Source organism: Mycotypha africana, assembly GCF_025528875.1.
Source record: "Mycotypha africana strain NRRL 2978 chromosome Unknown BDF20scaffold_3, whole genome shotgun sequence".
NCBI classification, from domain to species: domain Eukaryota; kingdom Fungi; phylum Mucoromycota; class Mucoromycetes; order Mucorales; family Mycotyphaceae; genus Mycotypha; species Mycotypha africana.
This window is the reverse complement of record NW_026515727.1, coordinates 398701-426434: the sequence shown is the minus strand read 5'-3', so window position 1 is coordinate 426434 and position 27734 is coordinate 398701. Positions and strand designations below refer to the sequence as shown.

Sequence of the window (27734 nt, the reverse complement as noted above, 5' to 3'; positions counted from 1 at the left end):
TGCCTTTTCGATTTTTGCCCTCTCATGCTGTCGTCTCTTTCTCTTAATACTTTTTCTTTAATAACTTTGGGTTTTTTCTTGTGGATACAACATTTTACTTGTTACAGTACTGTTCTTTCCTCAGAATCTTTATTGTACTAATTGATACCGAACTACTTTGTTATTGTTGAAATCTCTCAATGGATCCAAAATGGTAAGGTAGATCGAGCTATTTTTTTTTTTGTTTAATTTTTTTTTTGGTCTACTTTTTTGTTAAACTATTTTACCTGCACCCCTCCCCTCTTCCTCCACCTCTTCACGTCTGACACTTATTTAATTCTTTTCTGGATTACATAGCATTACTATCAATGGAAAAATGGATTCCCGTAATAAACAGTGTATATATGATCCACAATTGGATACACTTGACTTAAAAAAAACAAGTTCACAGCCCATATACAAATACCAAGAAGAAGAGAACAATGTAAGCCATCTATCGTACTACTCCATCGCAAACGCATTCTCTATGTCTTTTGGAACTATCTAATCTTACTAACTTTTTTACTATTTTGAACCAAGATACCCCCACAAGATCCTCGTATTGATAAAGAACACTATGCAAGGAACTTTATATTCAACCCTAATAAACGTTTTGTTTACAAGAACAAGTTCAAAAGAGTCCAATTCAAGGTACATTTGATCATGCCGCATTCATTTCTTCTCGAGTTGAAATATTTTTATAACCTACAAATGAATATCCAATTTATAAATCCTTAACAGTTTGATGAATTTTCAGTTGGACCTAAACCAGCAACAAGTGTTTTAGTGTCACGTTTATCCCCGCTCATGACAGAAACACAAATCGAAACGTTCTTTTCAGTTTATGGCCAAGTCAAATCAGTCAATATTCAAAAGGATCCAACCACCAATGGATCATTAGGTATTGCTATTGTGACATTTGTTACCGATGAATTTTATGATGGGCACCAGTCAGCTTGTTTAGCTGTAGAAAAAGGCAATAGGCGTAGAATAGGAACAACAGGCGAATCAATCAAAGTCTGTTTTGATCCCACAGGTAAAAACACCACAAACAATATGTTTTACGATCCAATGTGATTATTGACCGATAAAGGTGAACTATTCCTGAAGGTAAAGAATTGGAATTGGCGATTAAAAATCTCAGTAAACCCAGTTTATCAACAGAGGTAGAATCATCCACTGTGACAACAACATCAGCGACGGCTGTACATCCTATGGATTCCACATCACCAGCAAAACGTCAGCCATCTTTCAGTTCGTCTTCTTCAACGCCAAGTCATCGATACGATGGTTCGGGAACGCCAAACGGCCATGCATCGAAAAACGGCAGCAGTAAACATGATTATTATTACGATCGCTATGATCGTTATGACAAATATGATCGATACCATAAGTATGATAGATATGATAGCAGATATGATGGCAAATATTACCGTCATGAGGATAGGAAAAGAGGAAGAAGCCCCAGTCATACAAGGCGGTACGATGATTATGATCGACCTTATTCATCACCGAGACATTATCCACACAATCACGATTATCATTCCACTACTGCCGGTGGTAGTCGGTCGCATCACCATTATGACGCGTATGATCGCAAATCTTACTTTTATTCGTATGGTAACGTTAAATATGCCTCACCTCGACATTCACCCGATTATCAGCACCCTAGGTCAAAATATAATGAACGAAGTCCGAGTAGGGATTCTTATGATTCGAGAAGGGTTAGCCGCAGCAGTAGTAAAAGATACTCATATGAAGAGGAAAGAACAAACGGACATTGGCTGCCGTCGACATCAACAGCAATGGCAATGTCATCCTCTGCTCCCCTATCAGAAAAGTTCACATTGGCCATACCAAAACGTTGTTTACCTTTCGGAGAACATGTTTTAGGGGAACTCAAGAGGCTCTATCATTATTACAGTTTCATTGATATTTTGCATGATGATTCAGATTGGTCGATTGTGTTTGATTCGTTTACATCCGCCAAAAGGGCTTATGAGGCAACCATTGGTCAGCGACTATTAGGATATACACTAGTGATTCAATTGCGGGATCACAAACATACCATAGATGATACTGCTCACAACAATACTTTGAAAAAAGAACCACCCTCCTCCATCGATACAACACTGAATACCATGAAATTGAATGGGAATAGTCAGTTGATGACTCCTTCACCTACTTTAGCTCGGTCTACGCCACCAGAACGACAACCACTTCCTCTGACAGCAGCACAACTATTATGCGACGCATTAGCGGATGTATTTGTTAAAGATATCAAAAATCGCGTTGTCAATCCATTCGTTCATGACTTTTTGAAATCAGACAAGATACAAGAACTAAAAAATCATCTGAAACAACAACAAGCAGAAGCATTAATCAAAAAAGAAGAAGAGCAACAGCAACTTCAACAATATGTACTCGCTAAGCAAGAAAAGGCGGTTAAAGCAGAAGAAGAAGAAGCAGCAGCAGCAGCAGCAGCACCAACATTATTAAAGTCAGAAACAAATTCCATGAACGGAACAACGGTGAAATTACCAAATTTTAAAAAGAGACAAAATTCAACTACTTTTTTCAGTTCAAGCAGCGATTCAGAAGAAGGAGAATACCATTCTGGCGAAGAGGAACAGCAAAGAGAATTAGAAAGGGAGGAACAGTTAAAAAGATTGAAGAGCAGTAGTAGCAATAATAGCGGTAGTAGCAGTTACAATATACCCAACACAAAAGAAAATACTACTACTTCTACCGCTACTCTAGCATTAGAAAAACAACCATCTCGTCCTCGGCGCTTACGCGACTATCTTAGTGATTCGGAAGGCGAAGATGATATAAGCCATGAGATTTTCTTGAAACGTCTCCATGAAAGAAAGCCGGATATTGCAGACGTATCAGAAGCATCAGAAGATGAATTGGATGACCTGGACGATTTTGTTGAACATGATGATGTAATAAGAACAGTGCGAAAGAAGCGAAAGCGTAACTTATCGTCAACGCCAAAGAAAGCTTCACCTTCCAAAAAATCAAAACGTAGTAACAGCGTGGAGGAAGATGATATGGAAACACCAAAGAAACGCAGTCGAAAATCAAAACAAAAGAAACCGTCCACACCTTTACCGGATCGTTTGGTTGAGATTTTGGCAGAAGAAGATGCATTTAATGACACAAGTAGCACAAACGGCACTGTAACCATAACGGAGGATGAGTACGACAGTCATATGGAAGAATATCACTCAACTCATATGCTAGAAGAAGAGAAAGAGAAAGAGGAGGAAGAAGAAGAAGAAGAAGAGGAGGAGGAGGAGGAGGAGGAGGAAGAGCCATTGACCAAAGAAGAGATAGAGAAATTATTATTAGCATCTGATGACGATTCTGAAATTGATGATGACGAGGAATTACTAACGGAGCCCCCCGAATGGGATCCTTTTAATCAACTGAAGGATCCTGAAGAGTTTTTTTTTTTACGTGCTGCCTTACTGGAAAGAGCTGGTATAACGCCTCAAGAACCCATCATTCAACATGTAAAAGGAGGTTGTGCTCGTGCACGTTGCATGGAACCCATCCCGGATGATGTAAAAGCAACATATCTTCCTAAGAACAAAGCTGTCATTGACATATTACATACAGATCCATCCAGCCCCAATAATATTAATCGCATTTCTTCTCGAGCCACACGTGTCAATAATCGCCGTTTAGCAATTGGAATGGAAATGCAGAAGAAGACTATTGATTCTGATATTCTCAAATTCAACCAACTTCAAAGTCGTAAAAAGCAATTACGGTTTGCTAAGTCGCCTATTCATGATTGGGGTTTGTTTGCTGAAGAACATATTGACGCGAATGACATGGTGATTGAATACGTAGGAGAGATTATTCGACAGCAAGTGGCAGAGGAACGAGAAAAGAAATATGAGCGTTGTGGTATTGGAAGTAGTTATTTGTTTCGTGTCGATGATGATACTGTCATTGATGCAACAAAGTGTGGTAATGTGGCACGATTCATTAACCATTGTTGTGCGGTAAGTAGTTAAAATTTAGCTTTGAAAAGTCTCGATCACAATATATTTACTTATTTCTATTTTCGATCCTCGTGGTTTTGCAGCCTAATTGCAGTGCCAAGATTATTACTGTCAAACAAGAGAAAAAAATTGTCATTTATGCCAATCGAGACATCGAACCTGGTGAAGAAATCACTTATGACTACAAATTCCCTATTGAAGCTGATAAGATACCCTGTTTGTGTGGTAGTAAATTCTGTAAGGGAACGTAAGTATCATTATTCTCATTTTGGCTTTCAAAAATTGAATCTCTGTCACTCACTCTTTCTTTTCTACCCACCCATAGTCTCAACTAAAAACGGACCTTACTACTACAAACAATACTTTATTTTACTATTTTTGTATTTGATGTATAAACCTATTCTTTAATGTTCTTCCATTCAAAAATTTACTAATTTACACTCAACCTTTGTAAGAAATGGTATGAGAAAGGAAAGAATTTTAACATCAATTATGTGTATACATTTATATGACAATGAACATGCTAAACCTTTTTGTCTGCAAGTTGCACAAAATGATAATTGAAACAAAGAGCCAATAGTATTTTTTTGAAATAGTATACAATTGTATGTTGAATGAGAGCAGTGCACTAGCAGACTAGTGTATCGTTTCTTTGAGTTCAGCCATGTATGAATATTTCCTAAACACTTTAAATTAACCGAAATGACTGCAGAGAAGACCTATTACTGCGGTTTGCACATGTATTAATGTCCTTGTAAAAATGAAAAACTTCATCAGCAACAGTTTATCTGACAGAACCGTCTTTTGTCCCGTCTGTTTCTTCGCTCATTTTCATTACTTTATTTTCTCATTTCGCTTGCTACTGAGTCCACTTACAATATTATTACTAGAAGGATTATAGAAAAAGACGTTCTTTGGTATTTAAGTAGGGTTACCTATTCTAACTTAACATGTGCAAAAATTGCCATTTGAAAGCATTATATTTTTACGCGTATTGTATTAATGCTCAAAAATTTTCGTTTCTCCCATTCATATGACGTCTCTGAATTTAAGCAAAAAACTTGCTAAAGAAATATACAAAATTTCTGTAAGCAATAACTTGATTTCTCCCTCTTTACTACACAATTTCAAATGGCTTCAACTCATCCTTACAACCAAATCGTTTTGTTTGGGGTATGTGTTGTTTGTGACTCACGGAGGAAGTCATTTTTAACTTTTTTCTTTTGGTTCATTTGGTAGGATTCCATTACTCAGGTACAAAAGATGTAGTTGCTTCAAACAACAATTTGAATTAACATTGGCTTCTTGCTAACTCTTCTTTCTGTTGTGCAGTTTAGTTTTGATCCCGAGTTAAAAGGCTATGGTGCGCTATTGGCAAATGTAAGTTACTCATACTTTCCTTTTCAAATATGTCGCTCCTGTTTCTTTAACGAAAGTATTTCTACCTCTATAAAGGCATATGTTCGTAAAGTTGACGTTTTAAACCGTGGATTTTCTGGTTACAACACAGACTGGGCTCTTCCCATCCTTTATCAGCTCTTACCCACCGTTAAAGAACAAAAATCAGAAGCATGTTCAATTCAATTGATGACTATCTTTTTCGGTGCCAATGATGCGGCTTTACCCTTTTCGCCACAACATGTACCTTTGGCTCGATTCAAAGCCAATTTAAGAGAAATGGTGGATATAATAATTAACCCTGCTTCTCGTTTTTACAATCCCAATATGCGTTTGATTTTGATTACACCGCCACCTATTAACGAAGATCAATGGAAAAAGCGATGCGAGGATCAAGGTGACAGGTTGAATAGAACAAATGTGGCTGCTCGCGAATATGCTGAATGTGTGAAGGACGTAGGAAGAGAATGTGGTGTTCCTGTAGCAGATATATGGACACGTATTATGGACAAGGCGCATGAAAAGCAGCAAGTGATTGGAGGTAGCCATCCTGGCTTGGCGAATTATCTATTGGATGGGTTACATTTGAATGCAAGTGGCTATAAGGTATGTCTTGTCTGTTCAAAGCCCAAAAATCTGGAAGCAAATAGGATCTGATATCGCCGTTTGTTCCATTAGGAATTGTACGATTTATTGCTAAGTATCATTACGGAAAAGTACCCAGAAATTCATCCTGATAAACTTCATTATGAGTTGCCATATTGGAAAGATATTCTCTCTCAAGAGCCAGTAAACCTCCAGTTTCCGTTACTAAAAGACAGAAAACCAGAATGAATTCATTGAACACTTTAAATGAGATGCTTAATATAATAAACCGTGCTCAGTAGATCTTCAAATAGAATGATTTTCAAGAAAGATGTAGATCTGTGTTTGCATCGTGATACGAATCTCGCAGGTCGGATAATTTCCAATGGTGAAAAGGTGCATTTGGGGATTTGCTCGCCCTGCAGAACAACCCTTGATAGGATTAACTGAATGAATTCACATTTATTTGTATGAAAAGACAGGCATTTGATAATGACATGGTGAAGTATGCGTTGTCTATAAGCATAAGTTTGCGTCATCTTTGGAGATCATACCAGAAAAAAAACTTATCGAATATGAGGACTGAAATACATCACTACATATTTTGTCTTCATATCATCGTGCGGGTCCATCTTAGATATACAATCTATAAAGTTATGTTCAGTTGATAACAAAACCTAGAAATAATCAAAATCTTTTTTAATGAATTCAAACTGTATCTTCCTCTTTCTTTCAGCTATACCATACTATGGTAAAGCAGTAAGAATAGCACATTATAAGGACTGCGAGCGTTCTTTAAGTAGGCCAAAGTCATCAATCACAAGAAAAGAGGAAACAGAAGCAATAGAGAAAGAGAAAGAGAAAAAGTAAAGCGCAGGGAAAGAAAAGAAGGTTGACAGATCACACTCAATATTTATACATAGTGTCACTTAAATGACGTTTTGTTATGCATCTTCATCATACACACACACTCTATTTCTGTCGCTCTTTTTTGTATAAATTACTCTTGCTTCGAAAGGGTGAAGTATCATGGCAAAGAATAGGAGCCGCCATTCAAATTTGCCACTGTTGTTATAGTATTATAATTTTCGAAAAAAAGCTAGCTTCTCAACGAGAAGTGTTTAAGCCTATACTGCCTTCACCTGCTTATAAAAGTAGCGTGCCTACTACTATCTTTAAGTCGTTACTCTTTTATACACGAGAAAATCTTAGTGGTCTCTCCCTCAATCATTCCGTCTCCCCATCACCCCCTCCTTTGTCCATCTTTTATATTCGAGAGTTACAAGTGCGCGGCTGTCGCTCAGTCTTTAATGCTGTCGGCAGCTTTCGCGACCCCCCTTTTTTTATCCTTAACCCATCATACCATCCACAAAACGGAAATTTTTCACTCGAGTTATTATGACAATAAACATATAAGATAAATAAGAAATTAAAATACTTTTACATTGCACTTTCCTTCTTTCTTCTACTTCTCCTCATTCCCTACTGTATTTCTTCCTACTTCAGTCTCGTTTTACTTCATCAACTGAAGTACAATAGCTTTACAATTCAATAAATACAGCAAAGCCAGAAGAAGAAAAAAAAATACGCTTCAATACAACTCATCAAATTATTTAGAAAATTACCCGTTTAAACACTTACAAACCAAAAAAAAAATAAAAAAAAAGAAATGAACATGTTTATTAAACCTGGTCAGCCTATAAAAACTGTTGGACAAAATCTAGCAGGTTTATGGAGACCGTCTTTTGTCAAAGTGGATACACGTTTATATGTGTTTGGAGGCGGCGGTAATGTCACTGACGATTTGCATTACCTCGATTTAAAAAGAATGCAATGGCATACAGTACAGGTAAAATAAAAATAAAAAAAAAAGAGAAAAATTATATTTATTATATAAAAACTGACTGACATTCCCTCTAAAGAATGTTACCGGTGCACCTCCTTGCAAACGTTATGGGCATACAGCGTGTCGTTGGAAAGATTCAATAGTCATCTTTGGTAAAATATGGAAAAAAAAAGAGTGTTTTTCTTTTTGTGCTTGCATTTTGCATGGTAACACTGACTTCTCCGTTCCTTTTTCTAAAATTAGGTGGCTGTAATGAATACCAAGATTATTGTGGAGATATACATTTGTTCAACTTAAAAACATCGACTTGGACACAACCTACTATCACAGGCAGTGTGTGTGCGCGCTACCTACACAGTGCGACCGTTTTCCAAGATAAACTTATCATCTATGGAGGATTTGCAAAGAGTTCAGATTGTAAGTTTGTGTTTCTCTTTTTCAAAACAGAAAAAAAAAATAAAATAGAAAGGAGGTTACATATTCTGAAAGGAAGGAGACAGAAGCCAATTTCTTAACAGAAAAAAAAAAAAAACCAACCAACCTTACTCCATGTATAACAGGTACTTATGTCTTGGATGAATTATGCGTACTCGACTTAAACAGCATGGTTTGGGAAAAATATTGTGATATGCCGCCACGTTACAACCATTCTGCTACTCTTGTAGGCAACAAAATGTATATTTATGCTGGAAAAGATGAACAAGGAAACACAGTATCAGATTTATTTATGGTCAACTTAGCCAAATCTCCTTACACGACACATTTGATATTAAGTGGCGATGGTAATGGAGCAACCTCTGCAACAGCTGCAACCCATTCTGCCTCCTGCAACCCACGCATGGTGCTTTTGAAAAGTCAGCATTTTTGTGATACAGCTTGCGGAAAATTGATTGTATTTGGAAGATATCTCAATTATAATAGTAGTCATAAATACCTTCCAACGACTAATAGTGGTAGTGGTACGAATAATAGTCATCAATCTCAACAACAACAACAACAACAACAACAACAACAGCAGCAGCAGCAGCAGCAACAATATCAATTGAACAGCAGTGAAACCACTTACAGCTTATGGATGTTGGATTTGGATACCCTAGTTTGGGAGAAACAAGAGTGTGATGGTCATTTTGATGAAGGAGGATGGAACTATTTCACCATCATTTCCGAGAAAACAGGAATAGGAAGTAGTGATGATCGACACTCAGTGGAATCGCACAATCAAGTCAATATCAATAGTCTTCTATTCCTAGGCAATACAGATCCTTACCGCCCTCAAGGTTATGATCACTTTAGAGATGCACTCGTTATTCACGGTGAATCTTTGGGCCTTTACGACATTGCGGAACCGCGCTTTTCAACTGAGTTCATCCAATTACTTAACAGTCCTGAATTATCTGATTTCTCTATTATTGCCGCCAATGGAGAAGAGATTTACGTTCATCAAGTCATATTATTAACACGTTGGCCGCATTTTAAACACATACATAAATCAGGCATGTCAGAAGCTATTGAACGAAGGATGACAATACCGGAGCCTGTAGAAGTGATTATGGCATTTTTGAAGTTTCTTTACAGTGACCGGTTGGATGAAAATGAATCGTGGCCGGTGATTTGCGACGTGTTGGTGATGGCTAATATGTACATGCTGCACCGTCTTAAAAAGCTATGTTGTGAGCGATTATATAGACGTTATTTGACAGTCGAAAGTTGTGGTCTCATATTTGAAAAAGCCATCATGGCTGAGGAAGTCGGGTTAAAATTGCTTACTTTGAGATTCATGTTTCAAAACTATGGGTATATCTTGAAGACCAATATGTTGATGGATTTACCCGGTTCCATCAGAGACGAGTTTCTACAAGCTGTGCCGGAATATGCTGTGTTAGAAGTGGCAGCAAGATCAAGGTATTATCCTTCAGTATCAATGACCGCCTCTTCAACACACCAACAATTACAACAACCCCAACATCTACTACTACAGCAGCAGCAACAACACTATTCAACAGCAAGTAGCAATAGTAGTCCACATCACCATACAAGCCGTAGTCTATATTATAACAGTTCACATATGGAAACTTCTTCTACTTCAATAGTAAACCATAGCCATCGGATCAATGATAATAGTGGCAGTGATAATGTCATCACGGGCGCTTCGATTACTGCTACTTCCACTTCACCAACTTTTTATAATAATCATGCACAATCACAATCTGTGTACCCGAACGAAATTATGTTGAATCACCAACGCGCGCGTTCAAATGATATGATACCAATGACAGCGAATAGTAGTTCAGATATGACGATTGAGGTTTAAAAATTATAGATTTTTTGCAAAACTCTTTTTTTTCTATGTTACTAATTAGCCCTTTATTATACTCCATCTTACTGCCTAATAAGTTCTTCACGCACTGCTACAGATTATAATACGTTGTAACGAACTATTCTCATTGTCTTAATTTATTTCTACTAGATACACAAAATAACTATAGTAAAAGACAAAAAAATCAATAAAAAAATACAAGACCCACAACTTGTTAAATGAAAAATTTAGTTATTAGATTCTTTTCCCGCCTGGGCAATCGTGGGATCGTTTCTTTAAAACCAATTTGAGCATTAGACAGTGTCCGCTTCCTTTCTTAAAATCCATAGGAGTTTCTTGGACGATTAGCTTCAAAAAGAAGCGAAATTTTCAGATATAACCTTTCATTTCATCAGTATGATTTCTCTATTCATATTGGTAACGAAGGTTAAAACTGAAGATAAATTCTTTATATTGAAAATAGTCAAAGAATGAAAAAGAAAAAACTAGAAGATAAAAAGTCAAAGCTGACTAGTTGGGTACGCAATATCTGAGGACGATAAAGGCGTTCCAGAAACTATTTATTTATTGTCGTTGAGAGTAAAGGCGCGCCCCTCCCCCACGCCGTTGGCATTTTAATAGAAACCTTGTAGAGGATTGGGTGTGGCTTCTATTATTATGATGTTAGAATCGCAGTTGTTCGTGCCCACCGTAGAACCCTTGAATACTCTGTCGCATGGATATTTGTTCAAATACGAGGAGAGTTAGAAAAGAACTTGGAAAAGGAATAACAAATGTAGCCACTTCTAATTTTTTCTTGAATCTAAGAAAACTGACTAGCAAATGCAAAGCTGTCCGTGTTGCCAAATTCAATCTAAGTACATTTATGAAGTGTTTAGTGTGTACTTATTCTCCTATATCATCTACGAAGCAGTACCAGGTATTTCTGGTCTTTATATTGAATGCAGTAAACTCGCTTTAATTTTATAGTTACCATAATAATCGAGAAAAACCTAGCGACTAGATCAATTCATGTAACTTTAAAGAATGCAGAGAGAAACGACTTTATGTTGGATCAAGCTACCAATTTAGACAAGACCTAATACTTCAAATTGTTTTTAGGCTCGTGTGGTTCAGTCAGCTTAGACGCGGTGAGGGCATTCAAGTTGGTGATAGCATTCTCCCCTACAATAAATCACTTATTGTGTCTACGTTGAAAAAGCAAAGCTTGTTTTTTAATTGGCGGTGTACATGCGAATTTTTGATAGGAAATTAGACGATATATAACAATTACAGGGTAAGAAAACTAGGATGGAAAATCAATGATATATATATTTACATATGCTATGTTGATGGTTTATTTTCTCCTACTTTGGCCATGTCCAAATCATCTTTTCGGCTATAAAACGATGAGTGGGTGACGAAGGGTGACGGGGAATGCTTTGGCTTAATAATATTGTTTCCTTGTAAAGTTAGACGTAGTAGAAGGCCTTGCAAAAGAATAAGGAGTAGAGAGAGGTGGTGTAGCCGCAGGCAATGACAGACTGTTCGAATCGTAAAACGTTGAAGCGTATGCAGACGAGGAGTACTTGTTATTTGTCGACAATGTCATGCGTTGATAGGCAGTATTTTCGGTATGAGGTTGATAAAAGAAAGGATTGTTCTGATGTAATTGCTTTTGAGAAGGGATAGTTCGCTTTAATTTACGGTTCCTCTTTTTGAGTGCCAATTCTTTTTGAGAACTGAAAAGCTTGGTTAAGGCCGCAATGATTTTAGGCTGTTGAATATTGTGCTCTTTACCAACGTTGACTGCAAGATCAGCAGGTTCATCAAGTTCATGAACTTCGACAGGGATTTTCAACGTATCAGAAAGCTCGACGTTAATGGTGACGAGAAGTGCGTTTTCGGGAGGTGGAGGTGGAGCAGTGGTACTGGGAACGATGGGTATACTGCGTTGGTAGTTGAGGGGTGTATTACGAGGCCCCTTGCGAACTTCAGAGTATTTTTGACGAGTGGGATCAGAAAATCGTGGTCTGTCGTTACAATTGTTATTAATGTTTGCGGTATCCTCGTGGTTATTGAGCCAACTATTATCCATGTCGCCCCAGGTAGTGTGGTTCAGATCTGTAGTTGATGGTGATGACTTATTATTGGGTATATAATTTTGCCGAGAAGCATCAGAGGGTATATCATTATTATCATTTGTAGTTGTAGGGTAAATGGTCCAGTCATCAGCTGCTGCTGGTGGAGCTGGTTCAGTACTCATTCCGGCCGTCGATGTACCCGTAGTTTTACTGTTCGGTACATCAGTCCAGCCAGGCATACCCCAACCGCCATTGTTGATGCTACCGCTATTTGTCTTATTCCATATTCCCCACCCATCTTCATTCACCATATGATCTCTCTTACTCTTCTGTTGTGCACTCAAGTCATGATCAATCATCCTATCTGAAAATGTCCAGTCATCATCATCTACTGAACCATTTTCCACATTCGCGTTCGCATTCTTCTTTCTTTCCTGTTCAATTGATTTCCTTTTATGTTCTACTACTGCTGCTTGAAACTTATTGTCCCACTTTTCATCTGTCTTTTTCTTATATGTATTCACTGATAAAGTACCGTTATCCTCCTATTTTTTTTAATATTTTTTTTTAAACAGAAAGATTAGGCAATTTAAATATGATCTAATTCGTGATGAAAACCTACCTTTTTGTCTTTATCATCATTGTAGTCAATTGTAAGTTGATTCAACTGTTTCGATATTTTATCTTCTTCTGCAGTAGCCTTTTGCCCAGTATCTGTTTCTGCATTATTGCCATTTGTCTTTGTCGTTGCCCAAAATGGTGTTTCAACTAACGTAGCATTGGCCCAACCTGTACTATTAGTATTATTCTGTAAGGGTGTCCTTATCGTCGATAATTCAGGTGGGCTAATCTTTGTCGAAGTGGTCGTTTTGGATGATGTCGATAAATTTGATATGGGTCGACTTGTGCTGGATGGAGAAGAGGCTGTCTTTGATTTACGTGCAGAAGATCTTCGAAAAGAGCTATTACTGCTCGAAGGACCATTCCGTTTCGATTGAGGAGTACTTGTTGTTGTCGATGTCTTTAAAGAGGATTTTTTGCTGTTGCGTGCTTTATCCGACGTAATAGCTGAGGTATTGCTTTCTCGTTCATTTCCCTTCTTTTTACTCTTTTTAGGCAGCGGTTTATTCAATCGTTGTGCCAAAATGACGTCTTCGTCGACTGGTATAAAGTTACGACCTTTTCTATGCAAATTACCACTACCAAGACCTTTTGGGCCCACATTAAAATCAGGATCCAACAGTGAATCCCATCCTTTCGGAGAGGGGTCATTTCCAGATTCTTTCGCAGGACTCGTAGGTGCTTGTGAACCCCAAGTGGTAGGCAAAGGTCCATACTCTTCGTCACTATCACTCATACTCCCCATCGGAATTCAAAGGTGTGTATTGCCGGTAATGTTGTGAGGTGTACGTATTCGATATAATAATTATAGTGATTATCTAAAGTAAGCCTCAATTATTAAAAAGATACTTCTGCACGTTGAAAAGAGCGACAATTAAATATGTCTGCTTTTTTTTGGGGCTCTAATACGTCGTATATACGCTTTGTAAGTTTTGTCGTAAAGAAAAAAAAAATGAAACGGAAAGAAACATGGGATCGAGAATTCAATTTTTTCTATAGCCACAGCACATTAAGTGAGTTAAAACCGATAAATTACTGCCTTCTTCCTAACTGTTAAAAAATTATTAAACTACGTATGAAACAACCAAGATGTATGAACGGAGACTAGAGAGCTCATTCTATCAGTCTTTTACTTTCTCTTGTATTTGTTTAAATTGGCTCAATGCAGCAGATACTCAGAGAACTTAACACATGCTGTTCCGTGCGGGTATGATAAAATTGACTTTATGTTATCAAACGCTTAAAAACGAGGAATAGATCCATAATAATTTAAACACAATTATTCACACTCTTGTGTAAAGGACGTTCCTCAGTTATCCAAGAGCAAGCTTAGTGAAGCATGGACTGGCTATAACAGTTGGTTTGGGCAGTTCGGCGTTACCGGCTATGATCGAGTCGGACTCCGCTTCCAAGCAATTTCTGATAAACCTTTCTGTCAGCAATTCATTAAAAACTGAAGGGAAAAAGGAAACCCCCAATTTGTTTTTTTTTGTAACTCTCTAAATTATATATCATGGGTAATGTATCTCAAACAACATGTAAATTCGATTTGAAGTAGAGAAAGCAGGAGGAGGACACTGTAATCTAAATGCTAGAATAGTTTATGGATTGGATGGATGAATGGGTAAAATGGATGAATATGTAAAGCTATGTTGGATGGATGACCCGCAGCTTAGAAAGCAACAACTAAAGAGATAGACGTATCATCTAATTGGTACACCGACCATATGAACAACGAAGCTTTTCACATAAATGAAGGCCTATTTAACGACAAAGCCTGATATAACGAACTCTCAACAAGTGTTTCGACGTAGACGGTTGTTCAACTTTGGTACCATTATGCAATTTCGTTATCTATTGATACGACAGCTGCTCTTTGATATTATCCGAACGACTTTCTGCAACACTAGCAATGATACGGAAAAAAAGTGTCCTTCCTCCTTTGTTTCAACTCTACGACGGATTCGACGCTTTACTCTCCATTGAATTCTGGTTACAGTCAATTAATTTTCTTTTATTCACAACTATTTGCAATCAGGTAAGGGACAACCTAGAGGTTTGAACGCTGCTCGTAAGCTCCGTATCCACCGTCGTGATCAACGTTGGGCCGATAAGCAATACAAGAAGAGAGCCCTCGGTACTGCCTACCGTTCATCTCCCTTCGGTGGTTCTTCTCACGCCAAGGGTATTGTTCTTGAAAAGATCGGTGTTGAAGCTAAGCAACCTAACTCTGCTATTCGTAAGTGTGTTCGTGTTCAATTGATCAAGAACGGTAAGAAGGTCACTGCTTTCGTTCCCAACGATGGTTGTTTGAACTATGTCGATGAAAACGATGAAGTTTTGATTGCTGGTTTCGGTCGTAAGGGTCGTGCTATTGGTGATATTCCTGGTGTCCGTTTCAAGGTCGTCAAGGTCGCTGGTGTCTCTCTCCTTGCTTTGTACAAGGAAAAGAAGGAAAAGCCCAGATCATAAACTATCCATTTTTTTGTTCGTATTTTTATTCCTCGTTTGAAAGGAAAAAGAAAGAACATATATGTATGTTAACATGTATTATGCGTTAAACCCACTTTTATATACATTTTCCTTTTCAATTTTCTCGTTGCTCTCGCTCAAATCATCACTTTTTCATTTGCTTTTATAATTTGATTATATTTGCGATTCTCATCAATGATTCAAGTTGACAGTGATGGTCGTTGGATGGGTTGTTATTTCTGCTTTGCTGATCCGTTGGGAAGTTATCAAATTGTTCCTCTAAATGATATTGTATGTAGAATACGACTATCATTGTTTCAATGGATGCCTCAACTTTCGCGAGCCGTTTTCAGTTCAATGAATTTTCTGAATGATACGAAAGCTGCGATTTCTATCCTTAAAACCTATCAATTTTCTTGATCAGCTAAGTTATAGTAGAAGAGTCTGGATCGTGAGGCTACGTTTTAAATTCTAATCAGCGCAGCATTATAAATCCTCGATTTTATTGATAACGATATAGAGTGTTCCTGTGAAGGTTCAATAGTCTACGGATTTCTTTATGGTAATCGATAAAAGATTAATTTTTACCAATCAACCGTGGTAAGGAAATGCGAAAATAGCTTTGAATCATGGTCTCTTCCTCAACTTACGGTACATTCTCACTTCTGACTTATTTTAAGTCTATCAAACTGTTCGGTTAATCCATATGCTTGGCTTTCTCAAACCGTCAGATTTTGGATAGGTTGATTTACGCACCACCTCGTCTATCGTTACTCCTACATTAACCATTGTTGGGAAGGAATGATGACCAGCTTATACAATGGCTTTTATCAATATCTCAAAAGGAGCCCTTGTTGTGCAGATTAACGGTAAGATGGAATAGCCCGAAAAAGCCACTGTAATTCCTCTTTTATACATTGCTCACAGCCTTCTGTTTTTTTGGTGATTTTCTTGCTACATTACTGTAAAAAAAAAAGCTTCTATTACTAAATAAGGCAAGATCATCTCCCAGCAAATTAAAAGCAAGTATGCCTGACGGCAAAAAAATGGAGCCACAGAAAGATCACTGGTCACTGATGTTCCGCTTTTTTTGCCTGTTAATTTGATTTTCCGTAAACTGTCAAAAATGAGGCCACTTTTGCACAACTTAACAGAGTTTTATTGTCTCATTCTTAATCTTTCTTTTTCTTCCCTTCTTTTTTTTAAAGACTCTCTTTTGTTTCCATCTGCGTAAACGAAGCCTTTTCAGAGAAGCGAGCAACTTATATTATTACAACAGCCGAATTGACAATTGTCGAAAGATTATGATGGATGCTGTTAAAAGTTTTTCTTTACTGACAAACAACAAGATTAACTGGTGGTCAGACGATATGATGGCAATATGGGTGCCTATTGCTGTTTATTGGATTGAATGTACCATCTTTGAAATCATCAGAAGAGCCGAAATCCCCTTTCTTGAGAAATATCGTCTTCATACACCCGAAGAACAAAAGAGACAAAATAAGGTTGGCTTTGGAAAGGTCCTTGTCATGGTTGCCCTGCAACATGTGGTGCAAATGGTTCTTGGTATTGCTTTGATGAAGCAGCAATCCCCCTTAGCTGACAAATTAAAATATGAAGCAGCTATCTCTCGCTATACCGCAATTGCTTTAAATGTTTTTACAAATCTCGGACAAAGTAAGGAAAAAGCTATGTTGTATGCTACCAATGCTGCTATCATTGCTCAAGATTACCTTCGCCCTACTTTACAATTCGTAATTGCTATGTAAGGATCCAAAATTTTGTGTCGACATACACACCTGATTTGTAGCTATTAATTAAGGCAAATTGATGGTTATTTGGTTTTGCTGACTAATTTTTTACTATTGCATTGTATTCAAATCTGTAGGCTTATTGTTGATACTCACCAATATGTCCTTCACCGATTGGCTCACACCTACACTTTCCTTTACAAACACATGCATTCTCATCACCATCGTCTTTATGTTCCTTATGCTTTTGGTGCTCTTTACAATCATCCTTTGGAAGGCTTTTTGTTAGATACCTGTGGTGCTGCAATTGCCTTTGAAGTGACCGGTATGTCTCCTCGCCTCGGTTTGATCTTTTTCACTTTCTCCACTATGAAAACAAGTAAGTTCAGTCTACCCTAGAGTTCGTCATCATTTGCGTACGTTGTAAATCTTATTTTTCTTACATGTATCTGTGTATAGTCAACGATCATTGTGGTTACAATTTCCCTTGGGATCCTTTGAATTTGTTATTTAACAATAATGCCATTTAGTAAGTTTGGTCGCACGTCTGTGAGAATGACATTTGTGGATATTAAAGCTAGGAATTTAACAGATTTTGCGTTGGGTTTTTTCTTTTTAGCCATGATATTCACCACCAACCCTATGGTATCAAGACTAACTTCTCACAGCCATTTTTCACCTTTTGGGATCATCTTTTCAATACTGAATTCAATCAAGTGATGAAGGCTAGAGCCGAAAAGAAGGCTGGTGGAGCCAAATCAAACTAAAAAAAAAAAAAAAGAGTCATTTTGGCTCTCTCTTTCTGTGTATATTTTTTTTTCCCCCTCCTTGCATGTTTTCATATATTTTATTAATTGTCATTTCATTGTCTTGATGGGTTAGCATTTAGCCGAAATCTTTCATTGTTACTATAATCATATTTTTTCAATTTTTTTCTTATGGTAGATCCTTATTTTAAATTTGTAAATCAGTTTTTATTCTTTAATTACATAATAAAACTTTCCGTTAAAGTATATTACATTTTATCTTTTATGAAAGCTGTGTTCGAAAACGTTTTTTACTCTTAATTCAACACTGTGGAACAGGATAGGCCTATTTCCTTGATGCAAGCAATTCTCGACATCTCCTTACAGACATTATAGATGAGAAGGGTGTGGAAATACATGTATGGTTCTCATGGAGATCTATCATTGCTCTAATTCTTCTCATACAATTCTTTTTCGCTGACTTTGACCACCATCAAAAGCCTTTCAAGGCAAGTTGGCCTTTTCAAAGAGGCCTTGGAAAATCTTTGTATACTAAATTTGTATACATTGACTCTAAGCTCATTTCTGCTGTTATTACGATATTTACATATAGGCCAGTTGAGTTTTATGCGAACAAAAAGTTGGCTAAGACATTTCCTTATTCTCACGTTATAAGAAATGTTAATGGTTAGTATTACGTCTTTACTCTGTTGATATCACACGTATAGCAATCAACCTCAGATTTGATATAAACATACTATGGCTTGGTTTATGAACTTACTACAGCTGTAAAGGTTTACCTTTGTAACTGTTAACTCATTAACCATATCAAAGGGTTTATTCTTGTTTCTGATGTACTGATGCTGTAAGCCTTTTCTTCGTGTGAGTTCGTAACCTTTACACTTGCGATAGACCGATGCAATGATATAGACCGTTTTGTCAATGGTCCAGCAAGTAACAAAAAGGCGAAGAAGCAAGCAATTTCCATAAGAATTGGAAGCGGAATTCATAAAGAAGACAAAAAGGGATGACACTGTGCCCAATATTGATAAAGTTATTATATTACAGCAGGAAGCTGCTCCATAATTTATGTCCCATTCCAAGCACTGTATGATTACTTTAATGTTTGAACTGATAAAATAATCAACAGTGAAAGGAAGAAGATAAATTAGACGAGGCTAGAACAACCAAATATATAAATGTAAGATACGAAAGTGATTGCTTGATCTTGTTAAAGACTTATCTCAAAAATGTAGCTAGCTGTAAAACTTGTTGTATTGAATAGCAAGATGTGGAGCTATGAAAACAGAAGGGGAGATTAAGATGTGAAAGGGTTAATCCGAATTGCACTATGTCTGTGACTGTAAATACCACAGCTTCACATAAGTGATACCGTACCTATTAAGCTAGTATAAGTAGTTGATAGCTTCTATAACAAAATTGCTCTTAATTGATAAATCTCCTTCATAAAGTGAATTCTATTCTTATCACTATTGCTTCAAATACATGACAATTATCTTTTTCAGTTAGTATTTTTTTAAGCGAATTTAGATGCCTTTGCGGTTGTACTTAAGCAGAGATTCTATCAGGATTCATTTATTTTGTCCCTTGGATATGGGAAGCTTGTGGAGAAGTTAGCAAGCCAGACTCATCATAAATTCTAGTTCGAAGGTCACTCTTTAGTGCATGAACGTGGTTGTAAGTATAACTGAAAATTGTTTGCATTGTTCAAATTATTACGTGAAGTATCGAAGGCATAGTGGTTGTGCATATTCACGCTGCTGTGGAAAACTTATCGTCGAGACAGTTAATTTGGTGATATTATAAGCTTTCAAACCCACCTTATTTTACCTTATGAAGCGTGTTAACGAATTTCGAAAGCGTCTACCGTACCTGAAGGCGCAAAGGATTGTAGGCTTATAATTCTCTGAATGCAGTAAACAGAAATTCTTGAAAATATACTTTTGATGAAAATTGTGAACAGAACAACACTGTGTATATGTTTATTATACATTCCAACATTTGACCGCTGCCCAAACTTAATGAATATAGGTTCCGCCGAAAACAATTCAATTTACGTCAAAGAAAAGTAGCGCCATGGCGGACAAGGGAAGGACACGGAAGATCTTATTGAAAATTAAAGGTGCAGAAAATTATTTGAGTTGTGTTTAACTTTTAGAAACAACAATGACAACTTTTCCTACAGCTATGATCAAACAAACTTGCCGGTTGCGTTCGACACGAGAGTGATCTTTCAATTCAAAGGTCAGGGTCCTACAGCAAAGGCAGGATTGCAGAGCAGATTTTACTACGAATGATAAGAAGCATTATTCATCGGTAGAAGACGGTGTATATGCCAATGTGTACTTTGTTTTGAATATTCTTGATCTTAAATTCTCAACCGTGGTCATAAAGTTCCTATCTACTGCCATAGCATATTCGCTTGCGTGAGTTGCCTTATGCTATTGGCAGCGTGACTTGGATACGGCTAAAACAATTCGTTACTGAGAATGAAATAGCAGTTTCTTTACCATTGATACTGTTTTTTCGCTTGACTTTCGCACGAAATGGCTATTAAATTGAGATTATCTTACAATTAAATTCAGACTAATTTAAAAAAATTATTTAGATGAAATGTATAGTTTTTCAGATCATACCTTTTCTGTCCAAATGCTCAATGCCAAATGTGCGACCTACTCTTACTCAAACAAGGTAAATATACTGTGCCGAAGCACAGAATACCTACCATGTTTGAGTATAAGTAACGTCCAGCAGCAGTTAATAAAAGCTTCAGAAACGTACAGTGAGAAATTTCACAAGATGAACTCACCTAAACGCGTAAGTATCTTTAAGCCGCCTGGTTCGAGGAACCGACAGCACCGTCTTCGCTACGGCGATTCTGTGGGGTAAACTGTGAGGGTCTTCCATGACCTGCCCAAACTGAAGCGGCAATAGTCATCATATTCTTTGAAGCATTTATATCACGTTGCCAAAGTATGTGGCAGTGTTTACAAACTTTCGTACTGTAACAACGTGAACCAGCACCGATCTTTACACTTTCCATATTTTTGAGCAAACAGTTGTTGCAGACCTAATATTTGATTGTGCATGTATAAGTAAGGAATGTAGAAAAACGGCTCATAGAAATACGGCATATATTGCACAGTATAAGGGAAATGTTAATTACCTGCGACGTGCAATATTCATCAATGTCGACTACCGCAACAAGTTGTTGCTTCTGCCTTTTTAATAAGATTTTATAGAGGACACCTGTGACACCAGAGATTTGTCCTTTCATTCTTACTGTGTCTTTTCCCGACATCCCCGTCCCGAACACGACAAGAGGAATGACGAGCCTTTTGTCCATAAACTGCTCTTGACGCCAGATTCTCCGTCCATCTTCCTTGTATCTGTATCAGAAGTAGATCTTTAAGTGCCTTAAGAATAGCCATCTACCACCAAAAACGCTTACCTGCATAAGTCAACGTCTTCTTTTCTCTTCGGCTCCTCTTTTATCGTTTTTTTCTTTTTTTCTTCTTGAGCCTCCATACGCTCCCGTTTTGTCTTTTTAACTTTGTTTCTAATTGTCTTCTTCTGGCCATTCTTCAGTCGTCTTTTCCTTTTCTTGTTTCTGTTTGTATGTTTTCTTTTCCTCCTATTATACTTGCGACCGCCGTCAATAAGCACATTAGCTACCTCAGCATCTGCCCGTTGTTTGCCTTGGTAATTGTTGAAGTTGAACTGGGCCGATTTGAAGCTGTAGAAGTCAAATAGTGTCTGCAGATGCTGCAATGTGTATTTCAAGTACACAATATAGGCCTCTTTGGATACGACCTTCGGTGAAGGCAGCGATGACTCAATGGACGTTATTCCTTTCCTTTCTTTTAATTTCTTCGAATAAGTGCTTCTCCTCGTGTAGCCCGCAAAGTTGGCTCTTTCACTTTTGCTGCAACTGCGTATCTCGTGATTAACATTGTTGAAGCCAACCGCAGCTGTAAAAATTTCATTCCGCCCAGGATCAACAGTAATTGGGTGAAAATACTCACCCACTTCCACGAGATTGAAGTCGTCTAGTTGTAGTAGTGCCTTTGTATTACCGGAAGTAGCCTTTCGTCTGACAAACTGTAGTGTGATACCATGTCCATCGCTTTGGGCAGTGCAGTTTAGCTTTATTTCACGATCGTTAACAATATCATCGACGGAACTGTATCCAAACGTATATAAGTTAAAAATGCGGTGAAAAACCTCAACCTGTTCTCTGTAGGTGTTTCCAGGATACTTTTGGCTCGTTATAATAGACAGCGTTTTGTGGTTGATATGGATATGGCGCCATTTCAAAGAGGGCATTGGAAACAAAGAGAAAAGTCGTGGCTTTTTTTGCTCGTCTGTAGTAGCTTCGGAAATAGACAACACCTTCTGCAGCATCAAGCCTAACGCTGGTAGGAACATAGACGCGTTGGCAGTAAGATTTTCTGTGTTCGGGATCGCGGGCAGTACGTCTTCAACAGCTTTGCATATGGCATTAGCCTCCTCTAACCGCTCCAAACCGGCCACCCCGTTTGGCCATTCGTAGTCCCCCTTCATTATCTTTTTGAAGCAGTATTCGTTGACGATTCTGTCGATTTCTCTTTTCTTATGCTCCTAGAACATAAAATAAACAGAACTTCGTGAGACACTCTGCTACTACAGTTGTTATGGATGCGATCATGACTTACAGGGAACAGATGCTTCAAACATGTTCGAGCGTAGTGCTTGAGCCTATTTTCAAAATTCTCTACTATAAAGTTTGAATAAGTAGTGGCCAGTGTCACGCAGGCCGCTGCCAGCGAATCGCTGTATCCTTTCATGGGATGTGTCTTCAGACTGTAAACGATTGTAAGAAATTTGCTTTTAAAGTCATCAAAGGCAAGCGTGACCGACATGTCCATGTATTGTCGATTTCTGACCCGCTTCCCTAATATAAGATTGCAGATGCTGTACCAGAAGTTCTGCTCATAAAGGTATGGGTGACCAGTCGTTGTTTCGTAGTTATCAGTAATGTAGTAGTTCACAAATAGTTGGGCACTATACACCACTTGACGGGTAAATTCTGCTAATTTGATGATGTTTTCTGTAGCGACTTGAGCAAACGCTGGTCTCATCAGTGTGGTTAGAAGCAGCTTCCTGCTGTAGACTTCATGACCATCTTCGAACAGCTGGCGGAGCAAGACATCCTTTGGGGGCTTGTAGTTCAAGCATAGTGGTGAAGATGATCTACTATGGCCTGCTTTACCGCAAGAGGAACAAACAACGTCTTGTTCTGCTCGTTTCTTGCTGTCTTCCAACTTCTTCTTTTTTCCTCTAGCCTTTGCAGCCTTAGTCTCGTAATCATCCTTCGCTCCTGCTTTTCTTTTTTTGGCTTGAAAACGGGTATGGTAAGAGATCTGTTTACCTTTCATTCAGAAAGTGATAATACGGCTTACATGCATCGTAAAGCTGGCATTTGTAACTTTTTTTGTTGATATGACCAACTTCTCCACAGTCCTTACAAATTCCTACATTCGTAAGGAGTATTGAATTGTAAAACTCTGTAACTGAACATAAGATAGCAAAGACATACCTTCAGCAATTTCTCTTTTCTTTCTTTCTAATTTTCGCTTGAGATGGCTCTTAGCTTCTCGAGAAGGCATAATTGCATAAGCTTATAGAAGATGTAAACAATATTAGAGTGGGAATACTTTCTCTTGTAGAAAAAGAAAAAAAGTGATAAAGTTTTAGATGAACAGAGATGCCGAACAGTCAATGAGAATGCAAAAATATGAGTCATTTACATAGAATACAACTGGTCGCCTAGTTGTCATGGCAATTAAGAAAAATGTACGTAATTAGTTACAGACGATCACACTATGACTGTTTGAGAGAAAAGGCAGCCTGTTTTGAACCAGATACGGAGTAGTACGACACAGCCTGTGCTTATATCAATCGAATAGTACGTTATCGTTCAGAAGCTTATGAATAAGAAGTTTCCTGACAATGTATGGTCTCCAACATTTAAAGAGCTTATAATGGTAGAAAAACAGATAGAAACAGATACCATGACCATACCTCACTTATTAAATATGCCATCAACGAAAGCAGATATAGGCCGCTTTTTCATCCATCTTATTTACCGGTTGTTGATCCTATAAGTAAGCGCTTGGCTAAGGATAAAAATAACACCAAAGGCACACCATTAGACAGCAATAAGCTCTTACACCACGTATTGTGCAAGCCTGCAAAACGTTTATTCCTTAGATCAGGCATGCTGAAGGGAAAGATACGTACAGAAAGAAGAGGGCCTAAGATAGTTTATTGAAAGTTTTTTTTTTTTTGTAGATTATTTTATTCAAAAATAAATAAATTCGTCAAACATCTTTGAGGGATGGGGCATGGAGAAGAAAAAGACACTTTCTGTGGTGGGTAATTAATCTAAGGCAGCCGCTTCCAGCAAGAGCTGTGAAGAAGACAGGCTCAATGAATTAACATTGTGAACTTTACTAAGGATGGATTGGCGGGGGGTGTCAAACGGAATGGCATACAATATCATTCGAGAAAACGATGTCCATATTTCCCAATGGATATTAAAGCAGACGGTGAAAAATCGAGACTTTTCAGACGAAGGTAGGAATGGGTGGTGGATATACTGAAAGTGTCCGAATTTTGGAAATAAGTTATCGAAAAATAATTACTTGGATTGTCTGAATTAGGTTATTGAAAAAATCCAATTTTGATAGAAGAACGTCTAAATCAAAACCGAAAATACTGTAGTGAGGGTGAAATAAGCGATTCCCCTTGCCCTATCTACGTCATCAGACTATTTTTGAAAGAGCGCTCTGTTTACGATACAAGGCGTATATAAAGCGGTGCAACTGCCAACCTTTTGGATTTCTTCTTTACTTTTTTTCAAGTGAGAATTGGATGTTGCTACTGTACTCCTTTTGTAGCATGACTATCTGTCATGTGAGAATTGGATGTTGCTACTGTACTCCTTTTGTAGCTTGATGAAAGTCAGATCAGATCCAAGTCAGAATTGGATGTTGCTACTGTACTCCTTTTGTAGCATGACTATTTGTCATGTGAGAATTGGATGTTGCTACTTTACTCCTTTGGTAGCTTGGATCGTTGCCTTTGACTTCTTTTCAGGTGAGAATTGGATGTTGCCGTTATTGTACTCCAGTTGTAGCTTGATAGGGGTCCGTCGAATCAGGTTTGGTTGCTGCGTTTTACTTTACTGGTTCTTCGTACACCAGAAGTAGTTCGACAGGAGGCAACTTTGGGTTCTGGGGGTTGGGAGTATATAGTCTTCACCTTCTCGTGGTTACTCCTGTTAGTAGAAGCTTAATGCTTTGAAGCGAAGAGAGACTCTTTCTTACACATCTTGCAGAAGTATTATTACGATTACACTCTTTAGTAAAATAGTTTTTGTTCTTTTATTTTATTTTTCATATGTTATAATGAATAAAGTTTGTCATTAGTCCGTGAAAGCAGTTGATGGGTTCTTTTATTTTAATTTTCATATGTTATAATGAATAAAGTTTGCCATTAGTCCGTGAAAGCAGTTGTATGGGTTCTTTTTCTATCACCCGCAAAGAAACACGGAGGGAAATATACTTCAGAGCCTTCATTCAGCGAAATTGAGGCAGAAATTGCTTTCAAATGGTTAGTGGTTGATTGAATTGCCATAGCACAATTGTACACCAGCTTTAATACGGGCGGCAATTGTTTTGGTATTTCAGCGACGGATTCTGGCATATGATAGCGTCGAGATGTACCTACTAGGGCAACAGATCCTTTATCACACGTCATTATTTGAGCAGATATATACGTTCCTATCAAACAAAGAGATCAATTAATATGAAATTAATATGGACGAGAATCCTTTTATGTATATATATATATATATTTTACCACTTATTACGAATGCAATGACTTTAAACTTTTTGGGCATAACTCCATAGTCTTTGATAAGATGTAAGATGAAATTTTTCAACATTAGTGGTGTTTTTATCTCTAATTCTTGCAACTCCTTCGTTCCTGTTGGACCATTGTTGTGTAAACCAACTTCGACACATCCAACTTCATGAGTCAAATATTTAAATACCAGATCAGCATGATTAGCTGCTTTTGTCCTATTGATTTTGCTGATTGAACCTATCAGTCGATGTTTGTTAATTTCTTCGGAACATGCAGTGCTTCGCGTGTTTCTATTTATGAAATCAAAATATTTCATATCCGTCAAGACAGCTCTTCTCTCATAGTACCAATGCTGTGCATGACTTACTTTTCAGTATTAGTGCCACTTAGCTGTTTGCTGGTTTTGATGAAACCGTAAACGTCGTCCAAATGATCTGCCTCAGATTTGTTCGGTGCTAAAGTAGATCCATTGATGAAGAGCAAAGCATAATTAATTATGCTAGTTTTGAGCCAATACTTTTCTCTATCATGAACCGGGTCCGCATGCACAGTCTCCATAGCATCATAGATCGCTCTAAATGTTGTCTGGTGGTATAACATTAACGAAAATGGAGTTAAAAAAATAAAAAAAAATAAAAATTTTACCTTTTGGTTTAGTAATAATAATATGTCTGTCAGTTCGCTAGGTAGGTCATCATTTAGCGAGTGATCAACGTGTTCCTTTATTTCTACGAGATCCTCTGAACTGAAATGATCGAGCCAAATAGGATCATTAGGATTGAAAATCATTGAGTGTGCAGGGCTGAAAAAAAGTGTCAATAATAAAATACAAATAAAACTGTTGCTAATAGGTTTACTTACTGGACATAATTAAACGTTTTTGATACGTTGTAAATTGTATATTCTACATCGGTTCCTGAACTCAATATCCATCTATTTTTTATTTTGCTATGGATGTCTTTCAATGTAATATAATCGGTTGAGATTAATTTCTTTTGGTAATTAAGCGAAGAAGTGCTACTATTGCTATCTTTGTTGCTAGTTTTTGACGGTGTTGAAGAATTTGATTGTGAGTTGTGTGAGCTGGATAATTCTTTTTCGATTACTTCCCATTCATCTTCACGGTCAGCTGTGCCTGAATCCAATTTCAACTTTTTAGCAACAACTTTATACGCGTGCTTCCATAGTGATTTATATAGATTAGTTTCTTCCCCCTTGTAATTTGATATTATTTTATCTTTCATATCCAAGATAAATTTATTCCAGCTTAATTTTCTCCTTCTTGACAAAGTAGCTGTGAAGCTATTTCTAAAATTGTCACTGTTTATAAGGACTCACGCTGTATATTTAACATCAATTTTTTTTTTTTAACAACGCGTACCGTCTTTATATACTTCTTCAATAATCATGGCGACAATATATTGTTGTAGTAAGTTGAGTGTATGAAAGAACAGGAAAGAGTTAATTTATCTCATTAGGGCGTAATGGTTATTTATTTATTGCTAAATAGTTGGAGTCACACATACACAGAGAGGTGGAACTCGGAACGAAAAAGGAGGAGAAAGGAACTCATATGATTATATAAGACAAGTATGAATCAAAGAACGCTAATCTTTCATAAAGGCTAGGTCTAGACATTTCATATGAGCTATTGAAATCGGAACAGTAGCATCGGATGCATACTGCCAGTGGTAGTACCATATTTCTCAAATTACATTGGATATGATAAACATGCATTTGTTCACGGACATATCAGCTAAGGTCAGAGCATTTAGTGTATAAATACACTATGACTGCTCTATATTGAAGCCAGGGATATGTAAAGGTAAGATGTGAGTCCAAAGATACCATTTTTTGGGAAACTTCAACATGAGATGATACAAAGCATCCTCCTCGACCTGACAAAGCAGAACAAGCTGGATTAGGCATGGTATCAAAAGGTTATAGCAACTTTTTATGAAAATAC

General features: G+C 37.4%; 11 protein-coding genes across 11 annotated transcripts; 6 read left to right on the top strand and 5 right to left on the bottom strand.

Moving 5' to 3' along the window:
* On the top strand, positions 1-4706 carry BDF20DRAFT_857778 (uncharacterized protein). Its single transcript, XM_053080375.1, has 7 exons — positions 1-193; positions 337-463; positions 559-669; positions 760-1054; positions 1129-4037; positions 4121-4284; positions 4363-4706. The coding sequence occupies exons 1-7, from the start codon at positions 180-182 to the stop codon at positions 4370-4372; spliced, it is 3630 nt and encodes a 1209-aa protein (XP_052937876.1). The 5' UTR covers positions 1-179; the 3' UTR covers positions 4373-4706.
* Positions 4707-5397: 691 nt separating this feature from the next.
* BDF20DRAFT_905180 (SGNH hydrolase) lies at positions 5398-6269 on the top strand (the record flags this gene model as incomplete). The annotated part of the gene is made up of 3 exons (XM_053083127.1): positions 5398-5417; positions 5474-6041; positions 6114-6269. 3 exons carry the CDS (start codon positions 5398-5400, stop codon positions 6267-6269), a joined length of 744 nt encoding a protein of 247 aa, XP_052937875.1.
* A 1420-nt stretch (positions 6270-7689) lies between these two features.
* Positions 7690-10177, top strand: BDF20DRAFT_833609 (uncharacterized protein; the record flags this gene model as incomplete). Its single annotated transcript, XM_053078663.1, has 4 exons — positions 7690-7869; positions 7943-8018; positions 8110-8283; positions 8427-10177. The coding sequence occupies 4 exons, from the start codon at positions 7690-7692 to the stop codon at positions 10175-10177; spliced, it is 2181 nt and encodes a 726-aa protein (XP_052937874.1).
* Positions 10178-11609: 1432 nt separating this feature from the next.
* BDF20DRAFT_833608 (uncharacterized protein) lies at positions 11610-13612 on the bottom strand (the record flags this gene model as incomplete). The annotated part of the gene is made up of 2 exons (XM_053078662.1): positions 11610-12791; positions 12869-13612. The coding sequence occupies 2 exons, from the start codon at positions 13610-13612 to the stop codon at positions 11610-11612; spliced, it is 1926 nt and encodes a 641-aa protein (XP_052937873.1).
* A 1007-nt stretch (positions 13613-14619) lies between these two features.
* BDF20DRAFT_905178 (40S ribosomal protein S23) lies at positions 14620-15339 on the top strand (the record flags this gene model as incomplete). Its single annotated transcript, XM_053083126.1, has 2 exons — positions 14620-14698; positions 14906-15339. 2 exons carry the CDS (start codon positions 14620-14622, stop codon positions 15337-15339), a joined length of 513 nt encoding a protein of 170 aa, XP_052937872.1.
* Positions 15340-16646: 1307 nt separating this feature from the next.
* Positions 16647-17620, top strand: BDF20DRAFT_816910 (uncharacterized protein; the record flags this gene model as incomplete). The annotated part of the gene is made up of 3 exons (XM_053077205.1): positions 16647-17104; positions 17228-17469; positions 17550-17620. The coding sequence occupies 3 exons, from the start codon at positions 16647-16649 to the stop codon at positions 17618-17620; spliced, it is 771 nt and encodes a 256-aa protein (XP_052937871.1).
* Positions 17621-18285: 665 nt separating this feature from the next.
* Positions 18286-18846, bottom strand: BDF20DRAFT_833605 (uncharacterized protein; the record flags this gene model as incomplete). The annotated part of the gene is made up of 2 exons (XM_053078661.1): positions 18286-18543; positions 18637-18846. The coding sequence occupies 2 exons, from the start codon at positions 18844-18846 to the stop codon at positions 18286-18288; spliced, it is 468 nt and encodes a 155-aa protein (XP_052937870.1).
* Positions 18847-20453: 1607 nt separating this feature from the next.
* On the bottom strand, positions 20454-21039 carry BDF20DRAFT_363565 (uncharacterized protein). The gene is made up of 3 exons (XM_053075283.1): positions 21024-21039; positions 20667-20927; positions 20454-20578 (listed from the first exon to the last, which is right to left on the bottom strand). The coding sequence occupies exon 2, from the start codon at positions 20898-20900 to the stop codon at positions 20685-20687; it is 216 nt and encodes a 71-aa protein (XP_052937869.1). The 5' UTR covers positions 20901-20927; positions 21024-21039; the 3' UTR covers positions 20454-20578; positions 20667-20684.
* A 784-nt stretch (positions 21040-21823) lies between these two features.
* Positions 21824-23593, bottom strand: BDF20DRAFT_971240 (uncharacterized protein; the record flags this gene model as incomplete). The annotated part of the gene is made up of 4 exons (XM_053085024.1): positions 23436-23593; positions 23299-23370; positions 22552-23234; positions 21824-22477 (listed from the first exon to the last, which is right to left on the bottom strand). Coding segments are annotated over exons 1-4 (1479 nt in total), but the record flags the coding sequence as incomplete, so codon positions are not given.
* A 1236-nt stretch (positions 23594-24829) lies between these two features.
* BDF20DRAFT_857749 (uncharacterized protein) lies at positions 24830-25150 on the top strand. The gene is given in 2 exon segments (XM_053080374.1): positions 24830-24861; positions 24875-25150. The coding sequence occupies 1 exon segment, from the start codon at positions 24889-24891 to the stop codon at positions 25108-25110; it is 222 nt and encodes a 73-aa protein (XP_052937867.1). The 5' UTR covers positions 24830-24861; positions 24875-24888; the 3' UTR covers positions 25111-25150.
* A 1-nt stretch (position 25151) lies between these two features.
* Positions 25152-27012, bottom strand: BDF20DRAFT_986013 (uncharacterized protein; the record flags this gene model as incomplete). The annotated part of the gene is made up of 6 exons (XM_053085203.1): positions 25152-25349; positions 25422-25683; positions 25763-26058; positions 26136-26353; positions 26414-26570; positions 26630-27012. The coding sequence occupies 6 exons, from the start codon at positions 27010-27012 to the stop codon at positions 25304-25306; spliced, it is 1362 nt and encodes a 453-aa protein (XP_052937866.1). The 3' UTR covers positions 25152-25303.
* Positions 27013-27734: the final 722 nt, after the last annotated feature.